Genomic DNA, 16,955 nt, shown 5'->3' on the forward strand with positions numbered 1-16,955 from the left:
TCTCGTTACTAGAGTGGGGACGCTGCTGGCTGGTGAGTTTTCAGTGCAGACTTTATAAAAGCACCAGGGCCGTCCAGATTTCAGGACACCAAATGAATGTGGCTTCGTGGCTCTCACTGCCACGTGTGTTCAGTCAGCTTCTTTCCGGGCTGGTGGTCTCAGGACAGGGTGCCTCCTTGTCTCTGGGACGTTTTCAAGGGGTGGCAGAAGTCACTTCCCATTGGACGCAGTGCCATTTCCTGGGGGCTCGACCTAAAGCGTCACAGAAGCGGGTCCAGGCACCATGTTGGTGATGAGGAGGTGGGCGGAGAGGGGCCGACGTGCCAGCCGACCGAGCGAGCCCCTTGGAGAGCCTGCCCGGTGGGTGCAGGCAGACAGACTCGTTCTAAGGTGATGGTGCTTTTGGCTCATTTTTAGGTTTGCAACTGTGGTTTTGGGTTTGGTCAGCCTGAAAAATGTGGCGGTTTCGTTTGCTGAGACGGTGAAGAGCTCCGCCCCCATCTTCACGGTGATCATGTCTCGGATGATTCTGGGGGAGTACACAGGTGAGGCCCCCGGGCCCCGCCCCTCCTCCTGCGCCCCACCATCCCAGGCCTCCATCCGTGGTGCCCGTCTCTGCTGCCTGCCATGGGGCTCTGCTGCGAGGACCACTCAGAGTGGTGCCCACACTGGCAGTGCCTTCACTTCTCTCCTGAAACGTTTTCCCCACGGTCACGTGTGCGGGGGTGTCTTGGAGCCTGGTGTCTGCCAGGTGTTCTCACACTGGCATGCAGAGGTCCGGGCAGGGTTGTGTCTCGTGACCCTAACTGGGTGGGGAGACAGGTGGGGGCTGGGCAGATTCCTGGCAAGCAAGATTACTGCAGGTGCCAATCACTGATCCGAAGAGGACGGGCGGGGGCCGCCTTCGGCCAGCACCACACAGGCGGCTGTGGCTCCTGGTCCGTGGGCCCTCCTGTGCCAGCACCCCACAGCCTCCCCAGCACCCGCCACCACAGGCCTGTCCTGGGCCCCAGCCCCTGACCTCAGCTGCAACCCAGGCTCCTGCCTCTCCCACCTCTTAATGACTCACAGGTGATTTCCAGCGACATGTCAGCCCCATGTCGCATACCCAGCGTGGCTGCATGAAAACCAGCGAAGAGCAGAGGCGCCCACAGAGCGCGGCGTCTTGAACGGAGTGGGGGGGGTGCACACATGTTCGCTTATTTAAGAAACGACAAGATCTTAAGGCCGAGGGAAGTGTCTGTCTGCCTTTGGGGACGGGAGGAGGCCGAGGGTCCAGGGTGGGGTTGGGCTTGCCCCACATGCACTTGAGACCCGCACACACGTTTAGGTGATTATAACAAAATCAAAGCCTAAAAGTCAACTCCGTTTTTTTTTTTGTTTGTTTGTTTGTTTTATGTTTTTGAGACAGGGTCTTGCTCTGTCGCCCAAGCTGCAGTGCAGTGGCGAGGTCACGACTCACTGCCACCTCGGCCTCCCAGGCTTAGGCAATCCTCCCACCTCAGCCTGTTGGGTAGCTGGGACCTCAGGCATGTGCCACCATGCCCAGCTAATTTTTGTATTTTGTGTGTCTTTTTGTTTTTTCACTGTGAGTATACGTTAGTCATTTTTCTTAACAATTGAAACTTGGAACTCTGGGGATTCAGAATTAACAGCCTTGGCTGTGAGCTTCTTATTGATACCAGAAAAAGTTTGGACCTTGCGTTCCACGTTGTTCTGCTGGGCTTTGTCCGAATGAACCCTTGTGAGCTGCTGTGTCCATTTCACGCGGATTCTCCTGCCCACAATTTCACCTGGGAAGACCGAGTCCTCGAGGATTCCGACGTGCGCAGCTGTCGGAGCGTGGATCCTGGGACGCTTTTGCTTATTTTTTGTACACCTTTTTTGAGTTGGTTTAGGCAGAATTTTCCTCTAAGCAATAGACAACATACTTACCAGTGAACTTTTTCTCTAATTCACGTACTAGCCAGACTTGGATGTTCTGTAATAATTTCAGTGGCAGAACAGGAACAAAGATTATGATAACTTCCTCTTTTTTTTCTTTTTTTTTTTTTCTTTTTTGAGACGGAGTCTTGCTCTCTCGCCCAGGCTGGAGTGCGGTGGCACGATCTCGGCTCACTGCAAGCTCCATCTCCCGGGTTCTCGCCATTCTCCTGCTTCAGCCTTCTGAGTAGCTGGGACTACAGGCGCCCACCACTACGTCCGGCTAATTTTTTGTATTTTCAGTAGAGACTGGGTTTCACCGTGTTAGCCAGGATGGTCTCGATCTCCTGACCTCGTTGATCCGCACGCCTCAGCCTCCCAAAGTGCTGGGATTACAGGTGTTAGCCACCACAGCCGGCCCTCTTTTTTTTGAGATGGAGTCTCGCTTTGTTGCCCAGGCTGGAGTGCAGTGGCGCAATCTTGGCTCACTGCAGCCTCTGCCTCCCGGGTTCAAGCGATTCTCCTGCTTCGGCCTCCTCTGAGTAGCTGGGATTACAGGCATGTGGCACCACACCCAGCTAATTTTTGTATTTTTAGTAGAGATGGGGTTTCACCATGTTGGCCACGCTGGTCTTGAGCTCCTGACCTCGTGATCTGCCCGCCTCAGCCTCCCACAGTGCTGGGATTCCAGGCGTGAGCTGCTGCACCTGCCCATGATAACTTTCTCACCACCACCAACTTCAGTTTCCCTCACTGCTGTAATAATCAGCTCCCTGAGCTGGGCCTTGAGGTCCGAGTTCATCTCCAGCTCCAGAAGAATCTAAGAAGGCAAGAACAGCAGGGTCAACCCTCAGTGCGTGTATGAGCACCCCCGGCCTCATTTTTGTGTTTTCTATAAAGATGGGGTCTCGCTGTGTTGCCCATGCTGGTCCTGAACTCCTTACCTCAAGTGATCCTCCTGCCTCGGCCTCCTAAAGTGCTGGGATTACAGCCATCAGCCGCCGTGTCCGGCTTTAAAAAGCAATCCTAAAAATCGTAAACAAAATGACATAGAGGAACCTTATTGCGCATCGAGCCATGCAAGAAAGGAGCCGTTTATTTCCAGCAAGTTTAAAACATCAATTTGATCTCCAGCCATGGTCGATGAGATGTTAGAAAACCAACTCTCTTGCTGACAACAACGAGAAAATCTTGATACCATTTAGCAAAAAGAAGTCTGTGGGGGAGGCGTTGGAGAGTGATGGAGCTGCCAGGGCCTGAGGCACCCAGCTTCCGGAGCCTCTGGCAGCCCAGAGAAGTGACTCTGTCTTAAGAGGCACCACCCTCCCCGGTGCATTTGCTGATGGTTTCTGAGCACAGCAGTCTCCTGGGGCTGGAGGGGCACAAGCTGGAATGGGCGCCCCACCATGGGGACCCCCAGATGCCAGACCTTCAACTGAGATAGGAATCTGGTGCTGGATATAGGCGTCTATGGCACCCCAGCTGCATGTCAACAGCAGCAGCAAGCCCTCCTTGAAGGGTGAAACGGCATTCACAGTCTCCAGTTTTCTCTACAATTTTCATAAATGTTGTCCGTGATTCAACCAGACTTTCCAGCAGAGGCCGAGACCAGGTGACGGCAGACGAGAGGACGCCCCTCTGGCTGGAGCCTCCCCGCACAGACTCAGGTCCCTCTGCTACGCCAGGGTCTCGACTGGGCCGTATCTGTGGGTTTCCCACGTTAACTTGTCTCAGGTTTCTCTTTCTTCTTTTGAGACAAGGTCTCACTCTATTGTCCAGGCTGGAGCGCAGTGGCATGGTCACAGCTCACTGCAGCCTCAGCCTCCCCAGTAGCCGGGACACACACCCAGCTAATTTTTGTATTGTTTGTAGAGGTGGGGTCTCACCATTGCTCAGCCCTGTTCTTGAACCCCTGGGCTCAAGTGATCGTCCTGCCTCAGCCTCCCAAAGTGCTGGGATTACAGGTGTGAGCGGTGTTCCATAGATTTTTTTAAAATCCTTCACGTAAAAGTTTTTTGTTACATTTCAGAAGGAAACAGAAAAGCATAAACTCAATGTGGGCATCCCCCTCCCGGCCCACAGGGCCTCTTTCTCCGCAGTTCCCTGGGAACCATCTCCTTCACACTCACCGTTTCACAGGAGCGTTCACAGAATCAGGAAGGTTTCTGTGGCTCACCTGCCCATGGCTGGGGCTCAGTCTCTGGGGGACGCATCTCATGTAGAGTGAAAGGCGGCACCTTTGCCATGGGGACGGGACTTATTCGCAGACATGGACTTTGATTTGCTTTATCTCACAATGTGAAGAAACTGACAAGTATTGTTTTTGAATTGAAGGAAGCATCCGTTCCTTTCATAAGAGGGGATGGAAACAGCCTGGCCCTCGGGAGGGAGCGTCCGCCCGGCGGGTCAGCCACTCACAGGGGCTGTCCTCTCGCCAGGGCTGCTGGTCAACCTCTCCCTCATCCCAGTCATGGGCGGGCTGGCGCTGTGCACGGCCACTGAGATCAGCTTCAACGTCCTGGGGTTCTCGGCCGCACTGTCCACCAACATCATGGACTGGTGAGTCACAGAGAAGGTGGGCGTGAGGGGGACGAGACCCGGTGCTCACCTGCGTCTGGGTGTGCGGATTCTCAGGTGAGCTGAGAATTCCTCCCGTGAGCCAAAGCAGGTGCGTCCAATGCTGCCCTTTCCTAAAGAGCAAAACAACAGGTATCCCCGGAAGGTAAGTTTCTAAAAAATAAGCCGAAATTTCAGGATGGACGGTCTTGGTACTTAAAATGCTAACCATGGAGACACGGTTAGCTGATAAATGCTGAAATGCGCAGATACGCTCAGCAGTGTGTCTCGCTCAGTGTGTCTTCATGCAGCTGCCAGAGCAGGGACAGTCCCCCAGCGGCAGGTTCTGCCTGTTTGGGAGCTGCGCGGCCTCCAGGTCAGGCGGATCCTCTGCTTCCTTGGTGGCCATCTGTGTCCTGGTGTCACGATGGCAGGAAGGATGAGAGGCCGACTCCCACAGCGAGGACAGCGCGTGGCAGGGTCCCAGAGGAGAGGGCCCTGTTATTTACGTCTTTGTCACTCGGTAGAGAAGAGCGGTGGACGCTGCACTTCGGGGACCGTTCAGATTCACCCAGAATTGGGCGTCCACCTCCCTGCCGTGCTGTTAATGGCCACATTCCAGCCCTGGCAAAACCTGCCCTTTGAGAATGACCGGCTTCTAGGCTTTTCCTGCTTTTGAGGAAAGAAAGGAAAAGACACCACCACTGGTGTCTGAGAGTTTATCATTATTACTGATAATCAAAACAGGTTTGTGGTGAGATTTTGAATAATATAGAAGTAAAAATAAAAATATGTTGGGCACAGTGGCTCACGCCTGTAATCCCAGCACTTTGGGAGGCCAAGGCGGGTGGATCACGAGGTCAGGAGATCGAGACCATCCTGGCTAACATGGTGAAACCCCATCTCTACTAAAAATACAAAAGATTAGTCGGGCGTGGTGGCGGACGCCTGTAGTCCCAGCTACTTGGGAGGCCGAGGAGAGTGGCGTGAACCTGGGAGGCGGAGCTTGCAGTGAGCCGAGATTGCGCCACCACACTCCAGCCTGGGCGACAGAGCCAGACTCTGTCTCAAAAAAAAAAAAAAAAAATCTGTTGGGCGTGGTGGCTCACACTTGTAATCCCAGCACTTTGGGAGGCTGAGGCGGGTGGATCACTTGAGGTCAGGAGTTGGAGACCAGCCTGGCCAACACGGTGAAACCCCATCTCTACTAAAAATACAAAAAGTAGCCAGGCGTGGTGGCGGGCACCACTGAGGTCTGGTCATTGTCGCCATCGCTCCGTGTGAGCGCAGACACCTTGTCCCCCTGATGTTCCGTGCCGAGGACTAGTATTGATGCATAACCTCTTTTCTTTATTCTAGTTTGCAAAATGTTTTTTCAAAAAAGCTGCTCAGCGGGGACAAATACAGGTTCTCGTAAGTATTATTCGTCAGTGAAATCTCCAAGTCATAAGACGAAGAGGACTTCCTGCCCACTGTAAGAGTCAGAACACCCCACAGGCCTGACTCCCTTCCTGTCTGGCCTGGGTGGCCTTTACAAGTACCCTGTCTAAGCTCGGGAGAGACCCGCCTGTTTCTCAGCTACTCCCTTGAGCCCCTCAGCCAGCCTGGTGTGCGTTTGCGTTTTCATTTCTGGGAAGCTGCAGCGGCCCCAGTCCTGCCTAGAGAGAATGAACGTCTTCTGGGCTGGGGTGCCTGGGTGTTCTTGCTGTGAGGGAGCTGCGTGTGAACTCGGCCTGTCCCGACACGGGGGGCCCAGCGTGTTCTGTCACCCACAGGGCCCCGGAGCTGCAGTTCTATACCAGCGCCGCTGCGGTGGCCATGCTCGTCCCGGCCCGGGTCTTCTTTACGGTGGGTTTCAGACACAGGCGTCCCGTCCTTACTTGCCGGGCTGCCTTCTCCGGTGATTCGGGAGCAGAATGACTTCCATTTCCAGGCCGTGTGCTGGCTGGTCGGGCCCAGCTCCGCTGCGGGTCCTGCTTAGCTGAGTTGCCCTGGGAGCCACTCGGGGTTTGCAGCTCAGATTTCTGTGTGAAGACTTTTATTTTGTTTATTGTTTGTTTGTTTTGTTTTGATTCTTCATCATTCAACTTGAGATGACTTTTAGGTTAGCTTAATTTCTTTTTTTTTATTAGAAAAACTTTTTTTTTTTTTTTTTTTTTTTTTATAAAGAGTCTCGCTCTGTATCCCAGGCTGGAGTGCAATGGTGTGATCTCTGCTCACTGCAAAGTCTGCCTACCAGGCTCAAGTTATTCTCCTGCCTCAGCTTCCCAAGTAGCTGGGACCTGCAATTTGTAGACTTCCCTAGAGTCTCCCACACAGAGGGTTCTCTGTGTGAGATGCAGTTTCAAGTTCTTACTGCGGTTTTCTGGATTTTAATCCATTAGCTGTCAAGGCTGACTGACTTGGCCATTCTCCCTGCAGGGAAGTTGTGGTTGCCGGCCAGGGCCATCAGTTCTTGTGCGTGTATACCCAGCAGTGGAAGTGCTGGATTATATAATAATTCTATATTTAATTTTTTTTTTTTTTTTTGGAGATGATATTTCACTCTGTCGCCCAGGCTGGAGTGCAGTGGTGCGATCTCAGCTCACTGCAACCTCCGCCTCCCGGGTTTAAGTGATTGTCCTGCCTCAGCCTCCCGAGTAGCTGGGATTACAGGCGCCCGCCACCACGCCTGGCTAGTTTTTATGTTTTTAGTAGAGACGAGGTTTCACCGTGTTGGCCAGGCTGGCCACGCCTGGCCCCGCATTGGGGTTTCTGTTGCATTTTCCTGATGATGGTGATGTTCAGCCTCTTTCATGTGCTTGTCCATTTGCATCTGCATGGTGAAAATTAATTAGTGCAAAAAATAATAAAAACAAACAAAAAAAAACAGAAAATGGATGAGTGCACAGTCCAGCTGTCCCCTCGAGGCATTTTCAGGGCTGTCCTCAGTGGCAGCAGCTTTACCCAGTTTCTGGGCAGGAGTGGCGCTGGGCGTTTGTGGTGGATGATTAGTAGATGGACAATGGAAACCGATAGAGTACCCTTTTGTTTGCCACACAGGACGTCCCAGTGATCGGGAGGAGCGGGAAGAGCTTCAGCTACAACCAGGACGTGGTGCTGCTGCTTCTGACAGACGGAGTCCTGTTCCACCTTCAGAGCGTCACGGCGTACGCCCTCATGGGGAAAATCTCCCCGGTGACTTTCAGGTGAGCAGAGGAACTTCCCAAGAGTCGAGTGTGTCCAGGTTGTTTACAAAGGAGACCAGAAATCTAGGTATTTTTATAAGGGACACATGTGATTCTCTTCCACAGGGATGACTGTGGCTATGCAGTGTAATTACTAGGCTATTTTATACCCATGCTGTTTGAAATGCAAACGATAGGCTGGGCCCAGTGGCTCATGCCTGTAATCCCAGCACTTGAGAGGACAAGGCAAGTGGATCACTTCAGGTCAGGAGTTCAAGACCAGCCTGGCCAACATGGTGAAACCCCATCTCTACTAAAAATACAAAAATTAGCCGGGTGTGATGCTGGGCATCTGTAATCCCAGCTACTCGGGAGGCTGAGGCAGGAGAATCACTTGAACCCGGGAGCCGGAGGTTACCGTGAGTCGAGATCTCACCACTGCACTCCAGCCTGAGGGATGGGAGTGAGAGTCCTTCTCAAAAACAAAAAAACAAATGAGAAACTGTAAAATAAACCGTAAACTGTGTGAAATAGGTATTTAGGGAAATCTCCACTAGAAGTCTCTGCGTTTGAAGGTTTTTGAAATTGAGTGCTTTTCTGTCTAGAATAGCCGGGCGCTGCGACTAGTCTTGTCTGCAGGAATGGAATGGTCTCTTCTGGGCTGTCCAGTGCAGGAGCCACTGGCCACATACGGCTTCTGAGCACTTGAAATGTGGAGAATATAACAAGAACCAGATTCGGAATTCAAGCTGATTGCCGTCAGTTTGAACTTGAACAGACACCTGTGGCCACTGCTTCCTGTGCCGTGTGGCGCAGCTCTAGAAACGGGGAGGATCCTTCAGCTTCTTTCCACTTCTGTAACTGGGCAGATTGAATGAAGTTGCAATTTATTTGCAACTTATTTTATTTTATTTATTTATTTATTTATTTTTAAATTTATTTTATTTATTTATTTATTTTTTTTTTTTTGAGACAGAGTCTCACTCTTTCGCCCAGGTTGGAGTTCAGTATCGCAGTCTCGGCTCACTGCAAGCTCCGCCTCCTGGGTTCACGCCATTCTCCTGCCTCCGCCTCCCGAGTAGCTGGGACTACAGGCGACTGCCACCATGCCCAGCTAATTTTTTTTTTTTGTATTTTTTAGTAGAGACGGGGTTTCACCGTGTTAGCCAGGATGGTCTCGATCTCCTGACCTTGTGATCTGCCCGCCTCAGCCTCCCAAAGTGCTGGGATTACAGGCGTGAGCCACCGCGCCCTGCCTTTGTACTTTATTTTTCCTGAAACAGAGTCTTGCTCTGTCACCCAGAGCTGGATTTCCTTAGTTTGATCTCGGCTCACTGCAACCTCCGCCTCCCGGGTTGAAGTGATTCTCCTGCCCCAGCCTCCCAAGTAGCTGGGATTACAGGCGTGTGCCACCATGCCCGGCTAATTTTTGTATTTTTAGTGGAGACAGGGTTTCACCATGTTGGCCAGGCTGGTCTTAAACTCCTGACCTCAGGCGATCCGCCCGCCTCGGCCTCCCACAGTGCTGGGATTACAGGCATGAGCCACGGCGCCCGGCCTCCACAGTGCTGGGATGACAGGCTGAGCCCCCGTGCCCGGCCTCCCACAGTGCTGGGGTTACAGACATGAGCCCCCACGCCCAGCCTCCCACAGTGCTGGGGTTACAAGCATGAGCCCCCACACCCAGCCTCCCACAGTGCTGGGGTTACAGACATGAGCCCCCACGCCCAGCCTCCCACAGTGCTGGGGTTACAAGCATGAGCCCCCACGCCCAGCCTCCCACAGTGCTGGGATTCCAGGCTAAGCTGCTGCGCCCGGTGATGTTCTTGTTCTTTAGAGAGCAGGCTGAAGTACTCAGGGGTGAGATGTCATGATACCTGTAATTTACTTAAAAATATTTCATCCGGGTGTGGTGGCTCACGCCTATGATCCTAGCCCTGTGGGAAGCCCAGGTGGGAAGATCACTTGAGCCCAGGATTTGAAGACCAGCCTGGGCTACATAGTGAGACCCACCTCGATTGGATGAAGCTGATGAGGCGGATGTCATGAATTCCTGCGTCTAGATCACAGGATGTGGCCGTTACTTAGGTTTCTCCTCCTCTGCGTTTTTTAATAATGAAAAGTACCCCTCAAAAAAGAAGGGACGAGGGAGCAGGCAAGCCCCGCTGAAAGCTCCCAAACCCCTGGGCTGAGCTCACCACCACCCAGGTCCCGTTGAGCACCCCCGTCCCATCCTGGCCTCCAGACCCGGGGTCAGCTGAGCTGCTGGCCGCAGGGCTGATGTCACCGTGACGCTGAGTCCCCCAACCCCGCCCAGCCTCCAGACCCAGGCTCAGCCAAGCTGCTGGCCACGGGCTGAGGAGACCATAACCCTGAGCGCCCCTGCTGCCTCCCCTTGTCTCTGCAGCGTCGCCAGCACCGTGAAGCATGCCTTGTCCATCTGGCTCAGCGTAATCGTTTTCGGCAACAAGATCACCAGCTTGTCGGCCGTTGGCACAGCCCTGGTGACAGTTGGGGTCCTGCTCTACAACAAAGCCAGGCAACACCAGCAGGAGGCGCTGCAGAGCCTGGCTGCAGCCACTGGCCGGGCCCCAGACGACACAGTGGAGCCACTGCTTCCACAGGACCCCAGGCAGCATCCCTGAGAGCAGGAAGCTGCCAGCTGCTGCTGTCCTCGTGACACTGCATCCCCCAGAAATGGGCAGGGACGCCCTCCTTCATGGCCCTGCTGGGGTGCAGGGCATGGGGAGCTAAGTTGGCCATTGCCTGCGGCTTTCTCGGTTTGTCGGTGAAGACCAGCAGAAACTCAAACTGGGGATTCCAGGTATCAGCTTCCTGGAGTAGAGACCAGACCAGTAGCTGACTGTGTCCGCCGAGCCCATCCCCGTGTAATGTGAAAACAGCCTCTGAGGCTCCCATGCTGGGGGTGCCCACTTCCTCTCTGGGCGGCACCCCAGGGTCCACCGGGAGCCAGAGGTGGGTCCAGTGCCAACGAGAGCCGCTCCCTGCCACAGCCAAGAGAGCCCTCGGCTTCCCACACCAGCCGTCGAAGGCCCTGAGGCCCTGGACCGGCGGCAGACTGGCCCTGGGCATGAGGCCACAGAGCAGGGCCGAAGGGAGGGGACATTGGGCCCTGGAAGGAAGGGTCTCCTGCTGCCACAGTGGGCACTCAGAACTTCTCCCCACCTGACCCAGGGCTGTGGGCATCCTCAGACTATCCCAGAGGCATCGCAAGCCTCAAGCTGCAGCATTGCACGGCACTCAAGGGCTACGAGCACGGAGGCCGTTCAGTCGCTTCTGTTTAGAGGAAGGCCCTACCTCTTCCACACCCTGGGCTGCGTGAGCTCCCCACACCGGGGTGCCCTGCCCGTCACCTTCCACACCCTGGGCTGCGTGAGCCCCTGCCCACCTTCCCCCGGGGGGCACCCTGCCCCCCTACCCCTTCCCCACCCTGGGCTGCATGAGCTCCCCGCAACCCCAGGGCACCCTGCCCTCCTACCTGTGGTGGTTTCCAGCCCTGAGGTTGAGGACAAACCTCTCGTGTTTAACTTGGGAGGAGATGTGTACGTTCCTTTTCTTTTTTGGACTCTGAGTATGAGGCAGGCTGTTCTGAGGTCCCCGTGGGGTGAGCCTGTCTGTCCTCCCTCAGAGCCCACTGTTCCTAATCTCATCACCTAGCACCTGTCCAGTTCCCCACGTGAGCCTTCAGCAGGACGCTGCAGTGTTGATGGTTTGGGTTACGTGGCGTTTACCTGGGCGCCGTCCTTGCTGAAAAAGGAAGCGTCCACACTGAATGTTTCTGGGGCGCGTGGTGTGTGTCAGGCGCCCACCCCGTCCCACTCTCCCCAAGGGACAGTAGTACTGCACACTGGGGCCACCAGCCAGCTCAACTCATCCTCCTGTGTCACGCACCCCCGAGGGCGCAGGAGGCCTGAGGAGTGGCTACTGGAGCCGTGTGTTAGGCAGAGGCTTCTGACCGTGTCTGAGCTCTTTACCCCCAATCTCGCAGCCGGCGGATTCCCATGCCCGGTGCAGCCTGTTGCCAGCCAGCCTTTGAGACCCAGAGCTCCAGGGCTTGTCAGAGGCAGCATGGGGCTCCAGTGGTCCCCAGTCTCATTTCCCCACCTGCTCGGCCCCGAGTCTCATTTCCCCGCCTGCTCGGCCCCGAGTCTCATTTCCCCACCTGCTCGGCCCCGAGTCTCATTTCCCCGCCTGCTCGGCCCCGAGTCTCATTTCCCTGCCTGCTCTTTAGGCCTTTGGCACCCATGGTCCCTTCACTGGTTTTCCATTTGGCTTCTCACCCGGGAAATACAAAAATAGCCCCTCCTGAAGATAAAATCGTTCAGGAACAGAGCAATAATTCTGACTCATTAACTTCTACCTACTCGAAAAAGTCTGCCATGATGATGGACCGAAGTGAGGCTTTTTAACCCACAAGTAACCTTTTTATTTTTTTGAGACAGTCTTGCTCTGTCTGTCACCCAGGCTGGAGTACAGTGCCATGATCTTGGCTCACTGCAGCCTCGACTTCCTGGGCTCAAGTGATCCTCCCACCTCAGCCTCCCATGTGGCTGGAACCACAGGCACGTGCCACCATGCCTGGCTATTTTTTTGTTGAGCTGGGCTCTCGCTTTGTTGCCCAGGCTGGTCTTGAACTCCTCGGCTCAAGCAATCCTTCCCACTCAGCCTCCCGTAGTGTTGAGAATATAGGCGTGGGCTACTACACCTGCTTCAGCCGCTTCTATAAAACCGCTGACCTGTGTGTGGAGGACAGGCCAGGTGTGTGCTCACTGCGCTGCGAAGATGTTTTGTCACGTGACTTTCCCTGGGTTTCCATTTCTTTTTTTCTGCTTTCCTCAAAAACTAATAGAAGACCGGGTGCGGTGGCTCACGCCTCTAATCGCAGCACTTTGGGAGGCAGCAGCTGGCGGATCACAAGGCCAGGAGTTCGAGACCAGCCTGGCCAACATGATGAAACCCTGTATCTACCAAAAATACAAAAATTAGCTGGGTGCGATGGTGGGTGCCTGTAATCCCAGTTACTCAGGAGGCTGAGGCAGGAGAATTGTTCGAACCCCGGAGGTGGAGGTTGCAGTGAGCCAAGATGGTGCCATTGCACTCCAGCCTAGGCAACAGGGCAAGATTCCGTCTCAAAAACAAACACTATTAGAAAATGCCCTGGAGGTGGCGGGGGGTTGTTGATTTGTGAGGACAGATTGAAAGCAACCCCCAGGGTGGCCTTGTCCACCTCCCCATCGAGAATGTGGCTGCCGGCCTCTTTGAAGATTGTGGTCTGGCATAAGGAGAGGTGCAGGCGCCTGGTTCTGAGCACCTTGGAATTTCCAGCCGCACATCCTCTGGTGCCCTCCCCTCCACCCTCACAAGGAGCTGCCATCCTGTTTTGATTTTCTGTTTATGGACCAGAAACAAACGTTTTTCCAAAGGATTAGCAAATAGGGTAATATCCTGTGTAACGCTGCTCTGGGGCCTCTTCCTCATCCTGGCAGAAGGAGCCTGGAGCCCATGAGGCGGCCAGCACTGTGCCCTTGCTCAGTCGTGCTGTCCCCTCCCTCTCCCTCAGTCTCCTCTCCATGCCCAAGTCGGTTTCCAGCCGCTGGTCTTCATGGCATTCCCAGCACAGCCGGGCACCAAGAGGCAAAACCCAAGGCCTGGCTTGGCCGTGTTAACGATTGTAGAGACATTTTTTTAAATAACTTTGTGTAATACTTTTCTAGAATAGTAAGTTCTTGTTGAACTGTCACAGGTGAGCTTCTAGGAACACACCAGGTGTGGTTACTTCCACTGGGTGTGTCCATGGTCGTGGTCTGTGCCTTTGTAAACAAACAGAACACTTGAACCACCTCCCAAATTGGGTCATCTGCTTCTTTACGTTGATACTTAGAGATTTGCAGCTCTCTAACTTTCAAGGAAACTTCCCCTACTGAATGGCATAAAAAGGTTAAAAAAGAAAATCCGAGAGTCCCAATTCCCTGTATAACAGCATTAAAATAATCTGCCTGCCTGGAAAGATGAGAACACTGTTGCACAACCCAAAATGTGTCTTTAATTTGTGAAAAATTATCATGGTGAGTCAGTCAGTCATTTTAAAGAGCTGAACAGAGACTATCGTCAGCAAATAGAGCTCAGCTTTGTAGCTGCCTTTAAAATCCTTGTCCCAAATCCGGTGAGCTCTGCTTGCTGCCGCCGCGCTCCTGAGTGATCACTCAGACGGGTCAGTGGGAATAACGGGCCAACAAGACAGCTTTTTACATGTGTCCAAAGGATGGCCTTTCGAAGGCCTGGAAGTATTTCACTGTTGGAAGAAGTAAACAAGAATGACATTCCAGATGGAAATAGAATTCTCTCTCTTGCCTTTGACCAACATGGTACTAAGGGGTTTATTCTTTCCCAATGTATGTATGTGCCCTGCTGGGGGCCTTACTTTATAGAATGAGAGCATCCGAGCTTCCCTAATGAATCTGGCTAGTTCTGTGTCTGGCTGAGGATACAGGAGTGGGACATCCACTCTCCGATCCCTCAGAGCACAGAAACCTTCAGCTTTGCTGTCTCTGAAGTATTTCCTCCAGTTTCCCTGCGGGCCCCTATGTTTGAGTTTGATGGCTGCTGGATCCTCACTCAACGAAAACTCGGTTGGAAAGTGTTCCGCCTGGCAGTCCTTTTTTGTTGTTTTCCATCTCATTTCCCTTTCATCTGAAAGTGGCATTCAGCTGACTTGCTCATTTAGACTGTTCACGGAGTCTGAATCTGCCAACGTGGTGTTGGAGGCTCCACCTTGAAAAGGGCCACAGTCAGGGCAACTTTCCCCATACGGGAAAACTTGAAAATTACATCAACAGTCTACGTCACAGCCAAATTATATTTCCTTTATACCAAACAAAACTATGGAGAACTAAAAGTACATCATACAAAACGTTTATAGTGTTTTGCATGTGACCTATTTCAGTATTTATATAACTAGATTAGTGCTTTCTAGCAAACGGTTCTGTTAATTAGCGAGTCACTGTTGATTCTGCTGTGGTGGTAAGTTGATACCGTGTAACTAATCCTGTGGATGCCTCCTGGTTATTTTTGTCCAAACGAAGCAGCTGTGGTAGTAGCTGTCTATGATTCTTGCTCAGCAAAGTAAAATAAATGTTAAATATGGACTGCTTTGTTTTCTTCCTTGTGGAACTCTGGTGTTCATGCTACTTTGTTCACCGGTGGGGCTGGCTGTTGCTAGCAAAGAGGCTCTTCACAGAAGTGGCTGAACCCAAAGTTCTGGTTGGGAAAGGCCTTTGTGGCAGCTCCTATCAAGCGCAAGTGCGAGGCCACCCCCTCCTCGTGGGCTCTGGGGTCGATTTTGTTAGGGTTTGACATGAGTGGCTGCATTTGGGTACTCACAGATTTCACAAAGGAAGGGTAAAATGGAGATTTTTGGCCGGGCACGGTGGCTCATGCCTATAATTCCAGCACTTTGGGAGGCTGGTGGGCAGATACTTTAGGTCAGGAGTTCAAGACCAGCCTGGCCAACATGGCAAAACCCTGTCGCTACTAAAAATACAAAAGTTAGCCAGGTGTGGTGGCGCACGCCTATAATCCCAGCTACTCGGGAGGCTGAGGCAGGAGAATCACTTGTACCCAGGAGACGGAGGCTGCAGTTACCCAAAATTGTGCCACTGCACTCCAGCCTGGGTGACACAGCGAGACTTTTTCTCAAAACAGAAAAAAAAAGGTGCTGTGGCTCATGCCTGTAATCCCAACCCTTTGGGAGGCCAAGGCAGGCGGATCACAAGGTCATGAGATCAAGACCATCCTGGCTAACACAGTGAAACCCATCTCAACTAAAAACACAAAAAAATTAGCCGGGCGTAGTGGTGGGCGCCTGTAGTCCCAGCTACTCGGGAGGCTGAGGCTCGCAGGATAATGGCGTTGAACCCGGGAGGTGGGGCTTGCAGTGAGCCGAGATTGCGCCACTGCACTCCAGCCTGGGCGACAGAGCGAGACTCCGTCTCAAAAAAAAAATAAAATAAAAAAATTGGGAGATTTCCCCAGTTACCAAGAACTCAGGAAGCAACATTAAGAGCTTGGGGGAGGCCAGGCGCGGTGGCTCACGCCTGTAATCCCAGCACTTTGGGAGGCAGAGGCAGGCTGATCACGAGGTCAGAAGATTGAGACCATCCTGGCTAACACGGTAAAACCCCGTCTCTACCCAAAATAAAAAAAAAAAAATTAGCCGGGCATGGTGGCAGGCGCCTGTAGTCACAGGTACTCAGGAGCCTAATGCGGGCGAATGGAGTGGAGGCGGGAGAATGGCGTGAACCCAGGAGGCGGAGCTTCCAGTGACCCGAGATCGCGCCACTGCACTCCAGCCTGGGCAACAGAGCGAGACTCCGTCTCAAAAAAATAAAAATAAAAAAAGAGCTTGGGTACACAAAGCAAGCAGCATTTCATTCCGGGATGAAAAAAATTCCGATACCCATCGCCCTTCTTGGGCCCTTGTCAATTTCTTGCCACAACTTTCATTTTCCCATTTCAGGCCCAGTAAATGCGGATGTGTATCTTCCATTGTTTGTTTCCTGAGATTCAGATGTCTAAAGCATTTTTCTGTGACTTTTCAAGTCAAGAGGAAAACCTGACATATGGAAAGGGAATAATTACTCGTTTTATCCTCTTCTCCTGCAATGCTCTGAATCCATGGGTTTGGAGTGGGGCCCTGGGAGTTGGGGGAAGCACCATACCCAGTGAGTCTGCACTTTGAGGACCCACTGCCAGTGTCAGCTTCAAAATCACACTGTAAAAGGCCGGGCGCGGTGGCTCACGCCTGTAATCCCAGCACTTTGGGAGGACGAAGCGGGCGGATCACTTGAGGTCAGGAGCTCGAGACCAGCCTGGCCAATATGGCGAAACCCCGTCTCTACCAAAAATATAAAAATTAGCCGGGCGTGGTGGCGGGGGCCTGTGGTTCCAGCTACTCGGGAGGCTGAGGCAGGAAAATTCCCTGAACCCGGGAGGAGGCTGCAGTGAGCCAAGACCACGCCACTGCACTCCAACCTGGGCGGCAGAGCAAGGCGCCGACTCAAAAGTAAATACATGAATAAATAAAATAAAATCACATCGTAAGAGCTCTCCCTGCCCTGTTTTTGGGTAAGGTTCAGAGTTAAATTCCGAGATCGGCCTTTACAAGACAGACCTGAGGCGCCTCACGAGGTAACCAGCAGGTAAATGGAGCGCGCTCCACCCACCCGCCACTAGGGGTCCCAGCGGTCAAGAGGGTGGAATGCGGGCGTCCATCGCGAAGGCATTCTGCTC

At 53.1% G+C, this 16,955-nt stretch overlaps 1 protein-coding gene and 1 pseudogene across 2 annotated transcripts in view; both read left to right on the plus strand.

The window, feature by feature from the left end:
• Positions 1-14,812, plus strand: part of SLC35E2B (solute carrier family 35 member E2B) — a 34,259-nt gene extending 19,447 nt beyond the window's left edge. For both annotated transcript variants that reach the window (XM_055099313.2, XM_008959388.5), the window contains exons 4-9: positions 418-545; positions 4,362-4,482; positions 5,839-5,892; positions 6,255-6,327; positions 7,522-7,667; positions 10,054-14,812. In XM_055099313.2, the coding sequence (XP_054955288.1) occupies positions 418-545; positions 4,362-4,482; positions 5,839-5,892; positions 6,255-6,327; positions 7,522-7,667; positions 10,054-10,291 (760 nt within the window). In that variant the 3' untranslated portion in view covers positions 10,292-14,812. The remainder of the gene's footprint in view (positions 1-417; positions 546-4,361; positions 4,483-5,838; positions 5,893-6,254; positions 6,328-7,521; positions 7,668-10,053) is intronic.
• Positions 12,148-14,812, plus strand: LOC100977841 (uncharacterized; annotated as a pseudogene).
• Positions 14,813-16,955: the final 2,143 nt, after the last annotated feature.

The sequence above is a fragment of the Pan paniscus genome, chromosome 1 (genome assembly GCF_029289425.2).
Source record: "Pan paniscus chromosome 1, NHGRI_mPanPan1-v2.0_pri, whole genome shotgun sequence".
Taxonomy (NCBI): Eukaryota; Metazoa; Chordata; class Mammalia; order Primates; family Hominidae; genus Pan; species Pan paniscus.